Here is a 19314-nt window from a genome sequence, read left to right as displayed (position 1 = left end):
GGGGGAAATTTTCTCCAGTGCTCTGCGAGATTGTTAATAACTTTGTAATAATTAAATATTTTTCAATAAAAATTTATGGTAATAATATTTAATGTACCCTTAATAAAATAAAAAAAATCCGATCCCCAAAATTCTTTTTCCCTGTCAAAAAAATTCCCGAAAAACACCTTTTTTTTCCCTCTTAAATAAAGATCACAACTAAAATATTGTGTTTAGATAAAACTATTATTATGATTATTTTATTTACGGTAATTTTTATTGAGACATAAAGAAGGACATAAAAAAATAAAAGGATGAGATTTGAACTATCAGGTAACATTGAACACCTTAGGAAAAATATAAACTGATATTGTTAATATTATGAGCTTCAAAGAATTTAAGTCGGAAGATAAATAATTTATTTATTTAAATGATTTTCGAGGTGTGATGGAACATGAACTTGCTGGAATTATTTACAGTAATAGTTTTAAATTCATAGCAAGTGTCTGGGTAATAAAAATTTCCAGAATTCCCAAGATTTATAAAGATCTTCCCTGACTCGAATGAAAAAATTTGATCTCCGGGTGACCTTATAAAAAAGAATGACAAAATCCTGACAAGTTGGCTACCAATTAAAATATAAAATTGAAAATTTATTTTAATTAATGAAAAAAAGGTTCCGATTACGCGGTAACTCAGCTTCAAGATTAAAAGCACGTTTTTCATTAATTTTAACACGCTCATATGAACACGACAGTTGGAATTAAAATTTAATACTGCATATCGCGTATGGATTTTCAGATAATCGTTACTTGAGTTTAAATATAAATATCATCGCTTGATTATTATTATTTTAATTGAACAATTTAATTAAACAAATTTTATAAAAAATATTTAAAAATAGGTGTAATTATTTACAAGTGGGATCTACCCTATTTTTGGTCATATCTAGATAAAAAATTAACAATTTTTTTATTCTGCTTGTTTTTACGGATTTACGATAAAAAATATCATGAAAGAAAAAAAAATTTCGATGCCTTTTTCGCCTTCAAAAGTTGGAAAAAATTTTAGCTCTCAAGTTTTTGGATAAAATTTCTATTTTATATTTTTTTTTTTTTTTTTTTTTGATGTTTTTAGTATATTGTTTTATGAAAAAGTACATAAAAAAACGAATAATTTAAAAAAAAGTTGAATATCACAATTTTCTAAAAAATTTATAAATTTTTTTGAAAATTTGTTAAAATTGTGATAATCAACTTTTTTTTTAATTTTTCATTTTTTGTGTTTTTCAAAAAAAATAAATCAAAATTTTCAAAAATAAATTTTGTTTAAAAAAATAAAAATTAAAATGTTATGACCCCACTTGTAAATAATTACCTAAAAATATAATTGTCAAAATGCTTTACAAATCTCATCTGACTTTTTGTTGATCTTTAAAAAATTTATTGAAGTATCACATGACAGATAAATTAAAAAAGATATAAAAATTTTTACATAAGCGCGAATATAACGAAAATGACAGTTTTAAAAAGTTAAATCGCTATTATCTTTCAACCGAAAAGTGATTTAACTTTTCTGATAGCACACACGAACTCTTTGTGCAGCAATATGTTAAATTACCATAATTCTGAAAGAGACCGGTCATATTTAATTTTACTGGAAAGTAATTAACAACAGCACCGCTGAACTGTAGGCGAATTTCAAATAATTTTTATTCAAACACTCAAATAACAATTAATTGTTATTACTCTTTCTTCTTTAAAAAAAACTTTTAAACTCGGATTCATTGCAAGTATCAGTCACTTACAAGTTTAATCACTTTAATTACTTTTAAGAAGCGCTCTATTAAAGCGTCAAAGAACTTTTAATTCCCAAAAATTAAAAACGTCCCTGCGGTCAATGAACAATTGATTTTGCATGCAAGCAATTTAAAAAAAAATAAATTTGATCTTAGAAAATAATTTTGAAGAGTTTTATTGTTTTGAATTAAAACAAAAAGTCTTAAAATATTTTTCAGTTCAAGAATTTTTCTTTTGAATCAAATTTAATTTTTTTTTCAACGTAAAAAAACTAAAAAACTCCAAAAAAATTCTTATAAAAATGTGATGAGAGCTTGAAAATAATGAAACTCACCTTCTTTGGTACTAAATCGGTTAACATCAACGTCGTTTACCCTGAGAATGACATCTCCTGCCTCGACCTGGAACAAAAAATAAAATAAATAATTTAACAAGATTTATCTCTCGCCTTAAAATATATTTTCATTTGGCTTATCACTTAACCCACATCTTAATTTCTTTTATTTTTTATCCTATTTTATTTTATTATTTTGTTGTCATCCTACACGGAGTATAACTCACGTATAAAAAAGGATCTCGACTCAACTTGTTATTGTCTGATCCCCGTACCGGTAATAAGCGCACAATGTGACAGGTACAGACATTATATTACATTAGTCTGCTCTCTTTATCTCTCTCCGTTAAAGTGTTATGTTCTAGTTATACATCCGTGTCCATTAGCAAGATGCAAGAGGAACTATAGGATTAGTGTACAGAGAGTTGAATGATAAATTTGCTGAATAAGACCAAGAGTGAGAGAGTTTAGCCAAGTATTTGCGAGAAAAATTAACTACAAACTCTAGACTTGCAATGCGGAGAAAAGAGAAGTGGAAAAATTAGTTTTTAGAGTAAAAACAGGTCCCTCGTAAAATAAATGCGACTAATTCACTTGACACTGTAATAATAGACACTATATATTTTATAATAATGTAATTACAATTGAAAATACCTAATTTTACAAATTCAAATGTATTTTTAGTTGCATGAAAATTTAAACTGGAAGTTACTTATTTTTTTTCAAGTTATTTATTGAAAAATTAATAGTTAAGACTTGAAACTTTTAAAATTTTAATTTATTGGTATTTTTTCGTGTTATCAAAATAAATTCTTAATTGAAAGAATAAGACATAGTGTAAGCTACTCATTATCGTTGATAATAAATACACTGTCAATTATAACAGACGAAACTGTAATTCTCAAACTCCAAGTTCACCCAGAAAAATAAGAAAGAAAAAATAACATAATATAAGGTAACGTAGCGCTTCATAGAGAAAACTGGAAAAATTACAGTTTTAGATTGTAATTATTACAGATTTTCTAAGATTTAAATATTGTAAAATGTAAATATTACATTGAAAATTAACATTCAAAGTTTGAATTTGCAAAAATATTATTTCTAACTGCAATTTTTCTAGTTTTTTATATGAAACAACGCTTATTACTATTTACAATATAATTGTTACATTTTTCTTTTTTGCGTGCAGCTATCGAAATCTAAATAGTTTATACGAAAAATTACAGTTTGAGATATTAAATGTGAAAAAGAAATTTAAAGGTTCAAACCTTTTACTATTAAAAACTAAAAAAGGTTTTAAGTGAAACTTTAATAGTTGGTATATGTCTCAGAAATATAATTTTTACAGTTTCACACACAGAAAGAAAAATTTCTTGACTGGAGAACAAAATTTTTGGCTCAAGAAAATTTTCGGGTGCCTGAAGGAAGACCGAAGTTGTGTTGGCCGAAGTAAGAATTTTTCTTGAAATTCTATTCTAGGAGGAAGTAATTTTTTCTTAATTCAAATTATCATAAATACTTGATACAATAAATTTTTATATTCGATCAAGATTTTTAGATACCTTAGGGAAGTAGCGCCACTTACTTCAACTGAGAAAAAAATTTTCTCACCTTGAGAAAATTTTTCTCTTGAATATTTAATACCCATTTTATACTATTTTAGCGTGAAATTTTACATATTGAATGAAAAAAAATGATTCAATATTATTTGATTTTCCAATTTGACATTTTAGTCAATAAAATATTAATGAAAATTCACTAAAGAGATATTTAATTTTTTGGAGCAAAAGAGAAATTTTCTCAAGGCAAGAAAATTTAATTCTATCAAGAAAAAAATTTTTTGGAGCAAGAGGCTAAATTTTCTCAAAACAAGAAGTCTTTCTTGACTTAAATAAATTTTCTTGGATCAAAAAACGTATTTATTAAATGAAATTTCTTGTGTCAAAAAAAAATTTTTCGTTCAAGAAAATAATTAGGAAGAAAAATATTTTCTTGTCTCAAGTGAACCTTTTTTTTTGTACACTATTAGGATGACTGATATTTACAACTCTAATAAATCCTAGTAACAAATTAAATTTTTCCGTGAATTTTTGTTTTAATTTAAGACAGGATATAAAACACACATGATTTAATTGAAGAAAGAATAGAACAGAGCTTTAACCTTGGACAAGTAGAAAAAAATTCTAGTTAAAGGACAGTAAAAGGTAGAGGAAGTTAATTGCTAACAAAAATTAATTGGTCTATTATATGAGAGGTCAAATCGATTTGTTTTCATTCAATCAAGTAAGAGAAAAAATTCTACCACCTGTGACGCTGAGATCAGAATCGCGAATCGAGACCAGTTCTATCAAATCTTAGACCCTTTTATCAGAAACGAAATATTGAGACCATTTTAAGTCGCTATGACCCAAAGTAAACAAACTGAGATCATTTCATTTCAAGGAAGTTGAAAAAGTGAATTTTTGAAAAAAGAGAATCAATTGGTCACAACTGAGAAGTTGATTAAGTAAACGGAAGCATGCTGTGTAGACAATACAGCGAATTAGAGTATCAATAAATTAGGTTAAATGTATCATAAGCGCCAGGAAGTTTGTGTTGTCAAATAAAAACTGGATAAAACATTTGGTTACACGGAAGAGTATATAGTTGGATGTGTATGTGGTCACCGAGCCGCAAAATTGAGTCGTCACGCCCAGTGACAATATGCCACGCGTGATTACGACCCGTGACCCGTAATAAGCTATTGCATATAATGTATAAGCAAGATGTTGTGTATGCCTTTAATAGGACAATCCACCGTTTTGATGTTATGTTCAATCCTTAAATCAATTGATCCATCAAATTGCTTTGATTGTAAATTTTTTTTTAATAAAAGCTTATTACAAATCAAATGCTTACGTGGATATTTTATTTTTGCCAGTAAAATTTATTTTGTTTCGTATGCTAAATTTTTTTTTTATTAGTCATGCCAATAATTAATTTTATTAAGAATGTAAGAATAATTTAATTATTTATTATTTACAATAAAAAATTTACCTCAGAAAGTGGTACATACTCAACATAATTAAATTTATCATTTTTAGACGAATTATCGCAGCAACAACTTTTACATAATGAAGGAAAAAAAGACATAATATACACACGGGTGAACAATTAAAAAAATTAAATAGTAAAAAAATATTTATGATATAATGCAATAGATCTGCATATAAATAAATTGCGTCGTATAATAATGTTTATTGAATTACCAAGTTACTAGTACTGACGTGTCCTCAATGTTTTTCATCAGCTTTTTCTCTTAGTTATTTTTCTTTCTCTTTCTATACTCACTTGCCAATATTATTTATAGCCACCTAACATTGACATTGTTCGAGTAAATAAGTTATTTAATTAAATATTTTTCTACTATTAAATTAAATAGAAATTTTTCTTCCATTCCGCAAGATTGTAATTAAAAATTACGCTCATTATTCTCGCGAAATTAAATGGCTGGCAGATAATAAAAAGTCCCACGATCGAAACCACGTCTGGGTTTTAATTTTTTTATTCATATAAAATTATAATTAGAAAAATTGTTACTTACAAATTGCATAGAAATATTTTTTCGTGCTTAACAATTTTTCTAAATAGAATTATTCATATAAAATAAAATGAATTAAATTATAAATACTTAAAAGGCTTGACGTTTAATAGGTCAGTGCTTTAAGAAATCCTAAAAGCTCTACTAAATGTGCTTTTAGTCAAAAGGCAAAATAAATAAAAACACTAAGCCACATTTATATTCAAAATTGAAAGCTTTCTTGTATTAAAAATTATACTTTCGAGTGAGTAAAATCAAAAAAGCTGTCGGGGCTCTAAAAGCCGAGCGGATCAAATCAACAAAATTAAGGGCTTTTTCGAAATATCAAACTATTGGCGGGTGATGTGCTGTTAAGATAATGTTGTATTATGTCGGAGAAAAGAAAAGAATGTCAAGTATGGTGTAATACTGAGGGGAAACCAGGGCCATGTAACCAGACACCAATTCTCTTTTGCGTAACGCAAATTGCTATCGTTAACTATCGACTTCCTTACTCGATATTCTATGTCAAGTGCTGTCTACTGTATTTGCTATACTCTATCATAATATAAACTACTTCCTATTATATTATACTATATCGTATTTTCGCTGGTAATTATGTAACGATAATAATAATTATACTTTATAGCGAGGATGAAAGTTCTTGTAGAATCTATAATTAAGATTTAAACGTCAAAAATATTTCCCAAAAGTTTTAAAATGCATAGTGAAAAATTTCGGGTTGGAAAAATTTGCTTTTAATTTTTAACAAAAATTTCTTTGACGCAAAATTTTTTACTGTGCAATCACTTATGAAACTTTAATTGAAAAAATTTTTTTAAGAAATAATTATCTATGTTATTGAAAGAATGAGAAAAATTTTGTGTCCACACAGAAAAAAAAAATGTTCTTGAATCAAATATATAATTTTGAAGAATTTAATCTTCTTGATTTGAGTAAAAAAAATTCTTGATTTAAGGAAATTTTACTTGATTCAAGAATTTTTTGTTTTGATTCAAGACAATTACCCTCTTCAAAATTATTTTCTTGATTCAAGAATTTTTCTCTCGAATCAAGTTAATTTTTTTTTCAGTGCAGGATAGTCATATGATAAAATCGGTTTTTTTTTTTAGTGAAATTTAGTATCATTGCAAAGATCTTGATTTTAATTTGTGCCTTTTCAAGGTTTCATATCATTCTCACCGATAATAAATTTATTATGATAAGTTTTCAGGCTGCATTCAAAAATGCTCTATCTCTAGATACATAATGGAGAAATGACCTTGTATCTTGTGAACTATTGACATTTTTAAAGATATAAGCTCATCCTGATGTTACACTCATCAAGAGCTTTCATTTGAGTACCCACATCAATTTTTCATATATTTATATATATTATATATATATGTATATATGAAAATGCATGTGCGTACTTAAATGAAAGCTCTTGATAAGTGTAACATCAGGATGAGTTTATATCTTTAAAAACATCAATAGTTGAGAAAGTACAGTGCAATTTAACAAAAGTAATTATTTGACAAAGCAAAATTTTATTTATTTATTGTTAACAAGTCACGGCAGTCATATAATGATTGCAAGGTTGCTAGTAGCAAAAATAATTTATTTAAAAAATTACAAATTCAATTTTTAAAAAATAATTTTTTAAACCTAGTTTATTTTTCAAGTTTTTATCAATTTCAGTGTCAAAATAGCTTGCATCTAAAAATAAATTTATTTATAAAGAGTTAAAAAATTCATACAAACTCATCGATTTCTTAATAAAACTTCTAAAAGCTAGGAATAGAATTTTCAATGTCTAGAATTTAATTTTACGTAAAAGAAACTCATGAGTCAGAACTCAAGGGTCAATGCTGAAATGCCAATAAATTTAACGAGTTGAGTGAAAAAAGTGTGTGATAATAAAGACGTGGATAATGAAAAAATAAGTACTACAGCGCGAGACATCGTACATGAGTCATTGGCTCATTGACATTGGCAGCGACATGACCACGTGCCATCTAATAATGGTGTGCGTAGTTAAGTATCATATACTATATACTATACGGGTTGAAAGAACACACATCACGCAATTCCCTTTACATTTAACACTTTGTCAAAGACACACCACACGAATGCTTAGGGCGTCACTCCCTTATTATAATACACTTTATGTCACGCACATTTGCCTATTAGATACCGCCTATCGAAGTTTATTTAGAGCCCCAAGAATTCTATTTATTATCAATCATCAACCGAACTCGGTAAATTTGATTCCGAGGCTCGACAACCCTTTAATAATTGCCCAAAGCACGAGATTTTTCGATTTGCGTTCTCAAAATTTCCGATTCTCGCATGTCGCAAGCGGGGAAGCGGCCGAGCGCAATGATTGCAAATCTACTACGCAGAAGAACCCGGAATCGAATCCCAGCGTGTGTCAATTGAAAAAATTATTTCTTTTTTTCATTTATTACTAATTTTCAGGGATAATTAATCGAGAATATAGAAAGATTCATGGTCAGAGATCGATTAATAAAAATTAATTATTTAAGGCTCCGTCCCAAATATATTTAATCAATTTATATATAAATTAATGAGCGCTCTCTTTAAGTAATGAATCGAGTAATTATTTATCAACCTAATAATATTTTTTATAGTTAGAGTTATAAATAGAACACAAACAATCAGTAAGGGTGAAACCCTTGTTCTTTTAAATAAAATATTATCTTTCTACCCTCTTACTATTGATTTAAATCCCCAGAGTTATTCTTTAAATATTTTTTTAACAATTTTTTGTTATTTGCCAAATGACTAGTCAAAAGAATAATAAAATCTTGTCTAATCTGAACAAAGTTATCGAAAAAATAATATTTTAAAAAACTTTAGCATTAAAATTCATAAATACATCTCATTTATTCTGAGTGTAAATGTTTAATGTTAATGTTCCTTATCCTGGAAAGATTGCTCCAGTTTCGAGTGACTCTGTGCCAATAAAAAGAATAAAATAAAGTATAATAGAATGAATCCCAGTAAAAGGATATTTAGGTCAGCTAAATAATGTTTTTAAAGTTGCGGAAGCCTTTTCAATGCCTTTTAAAAAAACGTCCTTATTTTTTTCTCCTCATCCTTCATCTCTTTGTACCTTTGACTTTATTAGATTATTAGTCCTCTATGAAATATTTAATCGATAAATCGATCCTTGATATTTCGGATCACAACATGTCTATAGTCCATTGAAGGACGGTTAATCTTGCTTTAAACTTTCGTTCTTTGTGCTTTATCCAGTTTAATTAAATTTTTGGAGAATAATAAATATTTTCCTTCTCTTATACATATAAAATAAGAAATTTGATTTAGGGCTGGTTATGTGGAGCTGGCTGTGACTAAGTGCCACGAATTAGCTGGACACAAGGTGCTTCCTCATTTCTATTCGTCATGCATATTCATGAGGTTGCAGCACCAACCACCTATTATGCACATGGAACACTATTAAATTGGTTAAATAGAAGAATAAGCCACAAAAAAAACTGAATTACTGGCCATTTAAATTTTATTTCAAAAATGATCATTTAAATCAAGTCTTTTAGCTTTAGAAATTTTTTTCTTTCAAAAAATACATGCCGACAATATTATTAACTAGTGTCTCCATCGCGTCACTGAACTTTTGACCCGAAAAAGTGCACCGGCTCGATAAAACGCCGGGTATAACTTGCAGTTACATCCTAAGACCTGTCTCCTGCCTCTGGGTTACAAGAGACCATCACCGGCACTTTGACAGACATTAGACCCAGATGCTCTTCTCAGGTACGCTTTAGAATAACTTTTTTTTTTCATACATTAGCCGCATTTTCTAAAAATATTCAAATTGAAGCTCGACATTTTGCTTGTAAAAATAATTTTTAATCACACTTTTAGTTTTAAAGCACGTTTTTGCAGGAAGTTAATTTATTTTTTTAAAGAAAATGTCACCATTCAACTGAGACGTATCTAGAATTTAACCGACGCGAAATCTCAACGTTGTTCCTTTTGTCTTTTACAGAAATCTACATTATTAAGAGAATAAGGAAAATTATGTGTCCAGGATATTCATTTGATAAAATCGGGTTTTTTAGTGAAATTTAGTGTCATTGCAAAGGTCTTGACTTGAATTTATGCCTTTTCAAGACTTCATATCATTCTCACCGATAGTCAATTTATTATGATAAATATTTAGGCTGCATTCGAAAATTCTCTGTCTCTTGATACATAATTAAGAAATGACCTTGTATCTTGTGAACTATTGACATTTTTAAAGATATAAGCTCATCCCTAAGTTACACTCATCAAGAGCTTTCATTTGAGTACCCACATGCATGTTTTATATATTTTTCATATATACATATATATATAATATATTACAAATATATGAAATATATCAAAAATTCATGTGGGTACTTAAATGAAAGCTCCTGATAAGTGTAACATCGGAATGAACTTATATTTTAAAAATATATATTGTATATACGTATATATGAAAAATATATCAAAAATTCATGTGGGTACTCAAATGAAAGCTCTTAATGAGTGTAACATCGGAATGAGCTTCTATCTTTAAAAACGTCAATAGTTAAGAAAGTACCGTGCAATTTAACAAAAGTCGTTTTTTAGTAAAGCAAAATTTTATTTTATTATAATTCACAAGTCATGGCGGTGACATACCCAGAAAAAAAAATTTCTTGAACCAAGAAAATTATAAGGAAGTCCGAAGTTATTTTGGAGCAAGAAAAAATTTTCTTGGCTTAAAGAAATTTAACTTCGTTCAAGAAATTTTAACTTTCTTTCTTTCTGTGTCGTGACTGCAAGGTTGCTAGTAATCCAAGGAATAAAAAATAAACTTTTGCATAATTGAATTTATTTATAAAAATAATTTTGTTGTAAAATTTCAAATTTTAAGTTTAAATAGAAATTTATCGCGAATTTTATTCCCCAAGTGTGTTATTCTCTTGAAGATACTTAACATTACTGTTGTAAAAACTCCCTTCCTTCAGTTCGAATTCAAACACTCATTGCCTTTCATTACTTGATACCATCACTAGAATAAATCTAAAGTTTCTATTGCTCCCAATCGGATTAAAAAAATCGATTTGTTGGAAAAATATTTGCGGTGCTTCATTTCAGTGGATAAAATAAAAAAAAAATTAAGACTCTTGTCAAAATTTATTTCCTTGCTATCACACATGGAAAAAGTTTACTCACCGACAATAGGCAAGTTTAGTGTTGTTACATTATTCTTAGGGTTTATAGAATAAAAGATGGTATAACTTTGTTGGGGATGATTCAGAATATTCAGTTCCAAGTTATTTATTCCGGTCTTTGTTTTTGTTGGGGATCAAATTGTCGAGAAAGTACACTGTAATTTTTTTTTATTAGATTCATTTATTTATAAACTATTAAATTATTTATATTCTTGACAGTAGTTCATTCCTACGTCACAAGAGTTATTGCTACTTTTTGTATTAAAATGTAAATAAAAAATTTGTTATTGAACGGTAAAACAAATAGAGAGCTTTTAGTTTATAGTATTGTTTACCTTTTTTATTGAGATGGATAAAATATGAATTAATATAAAAAATTTTACTACTATTTAATAGAATAGTCATGTGGATTAGATTTTCTCTTTTCATTTGAATATTATATTTTTACTTGGAAAATTATGCTTTATTAAATAGGAAAGAAAAATTATTTCTGTATAATAGAGATAAAAAAAAAAATTTATTATTAAAATTATTTCCAGGATAGTTGGAGTTAAAATTAAAAAAATTAATTTTTTAATTATTTTTTTATGTAAGAAGTCTTAAATGGCTTGTATCAATTTTTTTTTTTCACTCACTTAGAAGTGTAAAAATTTTCAATTGTTAAAAAAGTCTTATAGAATGACAAAGAAAAATAATTAAAAAAAATTTTTTTTTAATAAAAATAAAATGCCGCATGTATGTCCACGCATCACTTGAGAATGGCTGGACCGATTGAGCTAAATTTTTTTTTTGTTGTTTTCAGAATTTTTAGGAGAAGGTTTGTATGTAAAAAAATTTTTAAAAAATCCTCCCTCAAAGGGGGTTGAGGGGGCGTTAACAATGAATAATTCCCGTTTGTAAACTATAGCTCCTATAGCTCCCAAATTTGGTAGAAATCTTCCGTAAGAGATATATAAATAATCTATGAACGAATTTTACGATAGCTCGCTCCACAGGGGGTTGCGGGGGTGGATATTAACAATCAAAATTTTTAACTTCCAAATTGTAGATCCTACAGACGACAAATTTAGGTGGAGTCTTCTATATGCGATGCAGAAATGATCTAAAAGCGGATTTTACAACAGCCCACCTTAAATAACGATTGCGGGGGTAGGTGTGTGAATGTTAAATTTCCATTTCCACATTGTAACTTCTAGTACAGACTTGAAATTTGGTAGGAATCTTTTATTTGACGATGAATAATGCAAAATTTATTACTTATGATTTTATTAATTTTAGTTATTGCTCTAACTTAATTATTATTGTATTGAACTTATTGTTCGAACTTAAAAATTAATTGATCATTATAATAAAATAAAAAATTATAACAAAAACTTTAGTCATTTTGACTGAGGCTCAGCGAAGCGGACCGGGTCGCTATAGTTAGATAATATTAAAATTTTTTTTTGAAAAAATTTTTTAAAAATAATAAAAATTAATTTATTGAAATGATAAGTCATTAAATATTCAAGAAAAAATATCAACTCTTAAAAAAGCCCAACATTTATCGCAAGTCTACTCGTATATTTTTTTCCTATTTACTTTTTTCTAGCGTGTCTACTTTAATAGCATTCTCACAAGTTTACCGACCTCAATTCTCACCTTATTTCTTTCTCAAATAGGTTATTTCAGCCCAGAGCATATAGAAATATATATGTACTTACACTCAAGTCTAGCAAAATTCTTGGAAGAAAAATCGTAGTTGGAAATCTAGACCAATTGAACAGAAAATTGTTCCGTATAAAAAAAATCATGCACTATAAATAACACTCGGAATAAAGAAAAATAGTCTCGTGTGCTTGTACGGAATAAAATGACAAATAAAGTGATATTATTAAGTAATAATATGAAAGTACAATTGGGAATGATTGTGAGAAAATAATCCGAGAAAATAAAAGGAGTTATTGAAAAGGAAAAGACTCGGCTTAATCCTAACAAGGAATCTTGATAAAAATATTACGAGTTATCTGTTTTTATTTATTGCTATCAGACATTGTAATTTCTAGTTTAAATTGTTGTTATTATTATATTATTATGCTGTTACTTATGATGTTGTCGTTGTTATATCACCGGTGAGGTGAAATGAAAAAGTGTTACGTGAACAAATTACGAGATTGATTCGAAGTTGCTGCAAATGTATCAAATAAGTGAGGGTGAAGTACAAGAATCATTGCTCAAGGTAACATAAGTAATGCAACCTCTTTATTTACCTTTTTTTTCGCTTCAACTTTAATTTATTGTGTCACGCGCTAATTTTTTTATTTTATCATTATTTTTATTTAAACTCAATATTTTATAAGTTATGATCTTCACTTAAGTTATCATGTTTCTTAAAAAATTAAAAATAGCGCTATAAAATAAGAACATTTTTTATAAGAAATTTTCTGAGCTAAAACTTTTGTCTCTTTTTTAAATTACTTAAGTTTTAAGTAACTATATCTCCTAGAATATTGAAGATAGCTCTATAGTATAAGAACATTTTTTTTAAGAAATTTCCCAAGCTACAACTTTGGTCTCTTATAATTTCCTAATAAAATTAATATTTCAAGAGTTATAGCTATTTTTATACTAATTAGATAATGATTAAGTATTTAATTAAAATTTTTTTCTTTAAAAATAAGAATATTAATAAAAAATAATAATTATTATTAAAAAATATATAAATATTAAAAATAATAATAAATTTGTAAGCTACTATTTTACAGGCAAGTAAATAAATCATTAGTTCTCAAAGCGCCCGCTAGATGGCGAAACATTAAATATTTTATCGTAAGCAGTAACTGAATTCTAGGTTTTAAATTCGAAAATAAAAAATATGTAATTCGATCCTTCTGAGATTCAGAACAAGAGATGATGACTCGTTTGAGCTCGTCTTTACGAGACGCCTGCATCGGACACCTTGTTACGTTTAGCAGGTCAAACCCCTCTGATCTTGTCTTTTAGGATCCAAATATTTATAAAATATAATCACTCTAAAATAGATTAATACCTAAGATTTCTCAAAGTGACTATTTATAAATTCCAAATATAAATTTGACGAAATGTTTCAAGATAATTAAGGAATAATATTGGTTTCGTTTAATATCTCAAGACGGTACGGCAAAATAATTATTTAACCAAACTCAAAACTAATTACCCCGAGTTATAACTTGAATATTTCAGTAGCAAGTACCAGGAAAATGTCTTAATTATAACTTTATCTTAATGACCAATTTTAATTAATTAGCTATTCAAAATGAAACTCCGACAAAGTAATTAATTTTCATTCTTTCATTATTTTTTCCTTATCAATAAACCAATACTCTGTCGTCGAAAATACTGAACACTGTTTTTTTTTTTTTTTTTTTTTGTCCAGATATTTACCTAAATGTAAACTCGATAATATATTGATTGATTTATCAATTTTAAAAGAGTTTGTAAATATATAAGTATGTAATTGATAATTGATAAAAACAAAATGTAGATAAAGATAACAAATTATCAGTGACACTATCAAAATATCTTGTACATTTAGTGGTATTAAAATTTATCGGTTTTCCTTACAAAACTCCAACACTACACTTAACTCTACACATAAATATATCTAGTATATTGTATAAAGCGCAATGCAACATTATGTACAGCAAAAAGGAAGCATATCTTTACTCAGGTACATCGTAATACTTGCACTTGCACGTTGCAGCGCTACAGAGGTCTTAACCGGTATTACATACATATAGATGCGAGGTAACATATTGCGAATAGAAGCAAAAGTGATTCACGCGAGTATTTGCTACATACAGCACACGCTACACACTTGTGCATTAGAGTGCAAACACACTGGTATCGAGCTCGCATTTAAATCATCTGTCTGTGTGGATAAACAAACTCTATAAGCGCTCTACTATTTGCCCATTTAATATCTAATATTTAATACGAGTTTCCAAGGGCTAGACTTAGTGATCAAAATTATTCTCGGATATTTTGTATTTTAATAATTAAAATCCATAATGCCATTAGTGCTTTACGCATGTTTATTCACGCCAAGTTAAGGTCGATGTACTTTAATTTTTATCTTAAGTATTGCTAATTAATCGTAAAAATTATATTTTTAAAATTGCCGGTAATATTTTTTATCTTTATTATTTTAGTGAAGAATAAATCTAATCAGTTTAAAATCTCTGTGATTCTTTTTCGCCTAAAATAATTCGCAGAAAAATTTATTTATTGTAAGTAATTATTTTTAAAACAAATAGATATTCTTTTTTGAAAAAAAAAAAAAAAAAAAAAAAAAAAAAATAAAAGAAATAAATTTAAAAAAAAAAAAACTAGTAACCTTGCAGTCACTGTGTGACTGCCGTGACTTACGAACTAAATAAAAAAAAAAAAAAAAAAAAAAAAAAACAAAATTTTACTTTATTCAATAATGACTTTTGTTAAATTGCACTCAGCTTTTTTAAATAATGATGTTTTTGAAGATATAAGCTCATCCTAATGTTACACTCATCGAGAGCTTTCATTTGAGTACCAACATGCATTTTGATATATTTTTCATATATACATATATATAATATATATAAATATATGAAAAATTGATGTGAGTACTCAAATGAAAGGTCTTGATGAGTGTAACATCGGGATGAGCTTATATCTTTGAAAATACGAATATTTTACAAGATAAAGATAATTTCTTAATTATGAATCTAGAGATAGAGAATTTTCGAATGCAGCCTAAATACCTATCATGATAAATTGACTAATGGTGAGATTTAAATGAAACCTTGAAAAGGCACAAATTTAAATTAAGATCTTTGCAATGACACTAAATTCCACAAAAAAAAAAACCGATTTTATCATATGACTATCCTGAAAACAAAATTTTTGTTATTCTCTTAATAATATAAATTATTTTGTTAATAAATTTTACTTAAAAATTTTCGTATATATTTTTAAAAATGATAAAAGTTATCTTAATATTTATAAACAAACATTCTTTGAAATTTCATTAAAAGTCTTCTTCAGACGATATTACATTTAAAGAGATTTGCCAACTAAACCGACGACGCCTTACTTTGCGTTCCAGACTAGACTTTATATATTGTATTTTATATATAATTCAGATACAGACGTATATATCTAAATACCTTCTCTTTTCTACCGGCACCCGGAAACGGAAAGGTACTCTACCGTCTAGTGAATGGAAACATCGTGAAACAGTTTATGTGGGTGTAAAGTGAAATGGATGATAAAGTATCAGATGTATACTTCATTTTTTAAATTTACCTATTTTTATATTCATAATTATGATTGCAAATTACTTTGAAATTTAACAAGTGTGAATTATTTTCCAGAACGGCAAGATAAAAACAATGAATAACTAAAAAAAAATATTAAATAAAAGATACTGAGTTAATTTTCTAGATCATAAAGTGCAATTTTTTAGTAATCATTCCATACAATAAAATACAAAACTTTATAACTGAAGCGAAGTAAACTTTGCACCTTCAACTTTAAGGACCCTTTTATTTAAAACTTTAATTAAATACATGTATATAAATAATTATATGTACCAGTTACAAACTCAACAATTAAATTAACTCCTCGCCAAGTTTAATATTCGATAAAATTTTCCGGAAAAGTTTTATTTATGCAAAGCATTATTTCAGATATTTATTATTCTTTTTCATTGATAAGACAGAATTTAATATAATTTCCCCGATTTGGTGGCATGACAAGGTACCGGCGCCAACAAAATGACAAAAACTATCTTTTCTACTTTTTTTACTGTCTTGTAAATTATTTCTTAGCTCTGAAGAGTCTCCAAGTCTTTATTTTTTATAACCAAGATTTGTACGAATAATAAAAATAAAAGAAGCAATTTCATTTGATTGAAACCGGGGTTCAGTTGAACTCTTTTGTTGAAAACTACAAAAGCCAGAAAATAAAATATTTTTTTTTCATTTTTAATATTAACAATCTAGTTTTAATTACCAAACATGAAAGCCAGATTTTTTTTTATTGTTTAATAGTACAATTCTTGAAATGTTAACTCATTTAAGTTTTCATGTATGCCTGCAAAAAAAGGAGTAGTAACAATAATAAAATATGCGGCGGTACTCTCAATTTTTAATCCATGCGAGAAACAACATTTAATCCGTAAGCTGACTTTACTGGAACAAAGCTCATGAAAATAACCAGAACGAAAAATAGTTTTACTCTTGTGTAGGTTGTAATTTAATTATATTATAATAATAACTTTGATGTGGAAAATTTTTTAATTATATTAGACAATTATTAATATGCAAGTACTAAAATAATTTTATTAAACTTCTTGAGAATTAATATGACTCAATTAGATTAAATTTTTAAGTATTATTATTTTAAAAATAGATAAAAATAACAAGCATACCGTAAAATCATTATCTCACTACACACTTCTATTCAATCTCATTAGAATTAGCCGATCGATTTGTAAATATACCGTAATAATATATAACATTCAGTATCATAAAGTAAATCGCCGCGATAATACTATTATAAACGATCAAATGAATCAATGGTAGATAATCTTTGCGTGTAGTACGAACTTTTAATACTCTCTTCTATTAAACTCTGTACTCGGCATAAAATCATATTTTTAGCCCATTATTACTACATTGTGATGGGAATTTTTTATATTTATTTTACCTATACTGAATTTTAAATTTTAAAGTTAAATGCCTGATTAAAATCAGTCATTAACTACTTAAATATTTCTCACTAGACTTTACCAAAACACGCGAGATAATTATAGATAACAATTCTTAGAACAAATTTCTTTACAATGAAATTTTTTAACACTGAAATAATCAAAAAAATAAAAAATAAATAATAATAGTAAAATTTTTACAATTGTTATTTTTTTTTTTTTTTTTTTTTTAATAAAATTATTAATGACGATTAAAATGAATATAATATATCATTTAATCTATTGGCTGTCATGACATAATAATTAGCAATTTATCAATGAATCAGCGTTTTAAAAATATTAATTACCTCTAAGACATAACATCAAACTATAAATACACAATAGGGGTCAGAGTGCGATAACCTTGAGCTATTAATATATTATTTCATAGTTATCAGCTTCCGTATTCTTATTTTCACGAAAAAATCTAAAAATCAACTGAAATGATTATCAAAATTTTATAAAATTATATCATTATATTTTTTTTCTGTTGAAGAACAATTATAGAAAATAGTTTCTGGTAGTAGTTAAAACTTCCTTTCTTTTATTTTAAATGGCGAGTGTATACATATGTAAAGCAAAGGGTGTGTATATATCTGTCTATCCATCGTGAAAACCAAGTACACGAGATCCCTTTTCCCCATTCCGGAGGTAATAAACCTAAAGCCAGCGTTATACCTTCGTGCAATTAAAATTCGCCGGGGTAATCTTTGAAAATTTATACCACGGATGGAAAATGAGCGGAAAAAAACATTATGAAAAGAGGAAAAAAAAAATAAACAAAGCCATTTAGAAATGAAAATAATCCGAAAAAAATAGAGCACTGCCTGTATATTTATCACTATTTTCTGGCCACTGGACTGTCATTGTTTGGTTTACATGTAATGATACGTAATAATTTAAATGAAGATGCCGTTTTATATGGAAACAAAATGAATATAAAATGTTTATTTCACCGTCTATTTATATTTATTATATAATAAAGCGTATGACGACAAGCCCATCGTTCATGTTAACAACCGATAATTTACTAAATTGCATTCTTTTTCTCTTAGTACATGTAAAATACCTCTTTGGTCTCTTTTGTGGTTTATCAACACCGGATATCAATCTGAATAATTGTTGCTACTCACTCAAGTATATTCTAATCTAACTAATCCTAAATTAAATTGAAATCTATGGGGATACTGACCTAAATATATTTCAGTCGATAGTTCTACATTATAGATACAGACTGAGATGAGATATATATAGTGTGGGGTTTGGCTATTACTCTATTCCATTCAATTAGTTAACATAAAATTCCTAAAAATGAATACTTGTCACTTTAACATAATATTGTAATTATTTAATTAATAACAGCTTAATTATTATAAAAAAAAAATTCAGCAAAAACATTCCACATGTAAAAATTTTAAAAAGTGCAATTTTTTAAAACAATTTTTTTTTTATAAATAAATTTGTTATAAAAGTTCCAAAAAATGTCAGATTCAATTAAAAAACAAACGAGTTATTTTATTCTGTCACTAATTAAACTTTAATCAGTGACCTATTGAACTTTATGTATTTATAATAATCCTTACTGTATATAAATAATAAAATAAAATGGAAAAAGTCATTTAATTAATATCTACTCCAGTTTCTAATTAAAACCTAATTTATAATTA

At 27.0% G+C, this 19314-nt stretch overlaps 1 protein-coding gene across 5 annotated transcripts in view; it reads right to left on the bottom strand.

Annotated features, from left to right (window-relative positions):
* Positions 1–19314, bottom strand: part of Efa6 (Exchange factor for Arf 6) — a 38511-nt gene that overhangs the window by 17336 nt on the left and 1861 nt on the right. For 4 of the 5 annotated variants that reach the window (XM_074238515.1, XM_074238517.1, XM_074238516.1 and 1 more), the window contains one exon: positions 2113–2179. In XM_074238515.1, the coding sequence (XP_074094616.1) occupies positions 2113–2179 (67 nt within the window). Of the gene's footprint in view, positions 1–2112; positions 2180–5148; positions 5276–19314 lie in introns of those variants that run through there. The other variant, XM_074238518.1, reaches the window with a different exon arrangement.

Source organism: Cotesia typhae, unplaced genomic scaffold (genome assembly GCF_013202065.1).
Source record: "Cotesia typhae breed Kobodo isofemale line unplaced genomic scaffold, CoteBio_Ctyphae contig_22, whole genome shotgun sequence".
NCBI classification, from domain to species: Eukaryota; Metazoa; Arthropoda; class Insecta; order Hymenoptera; family Braconidae; genus Cotesia; species Cotesia typhae.
Note: the sequence above shows the minus strand (reverse complement) of the source record. Positions and strands in the feature narration are given on the sequence as shown.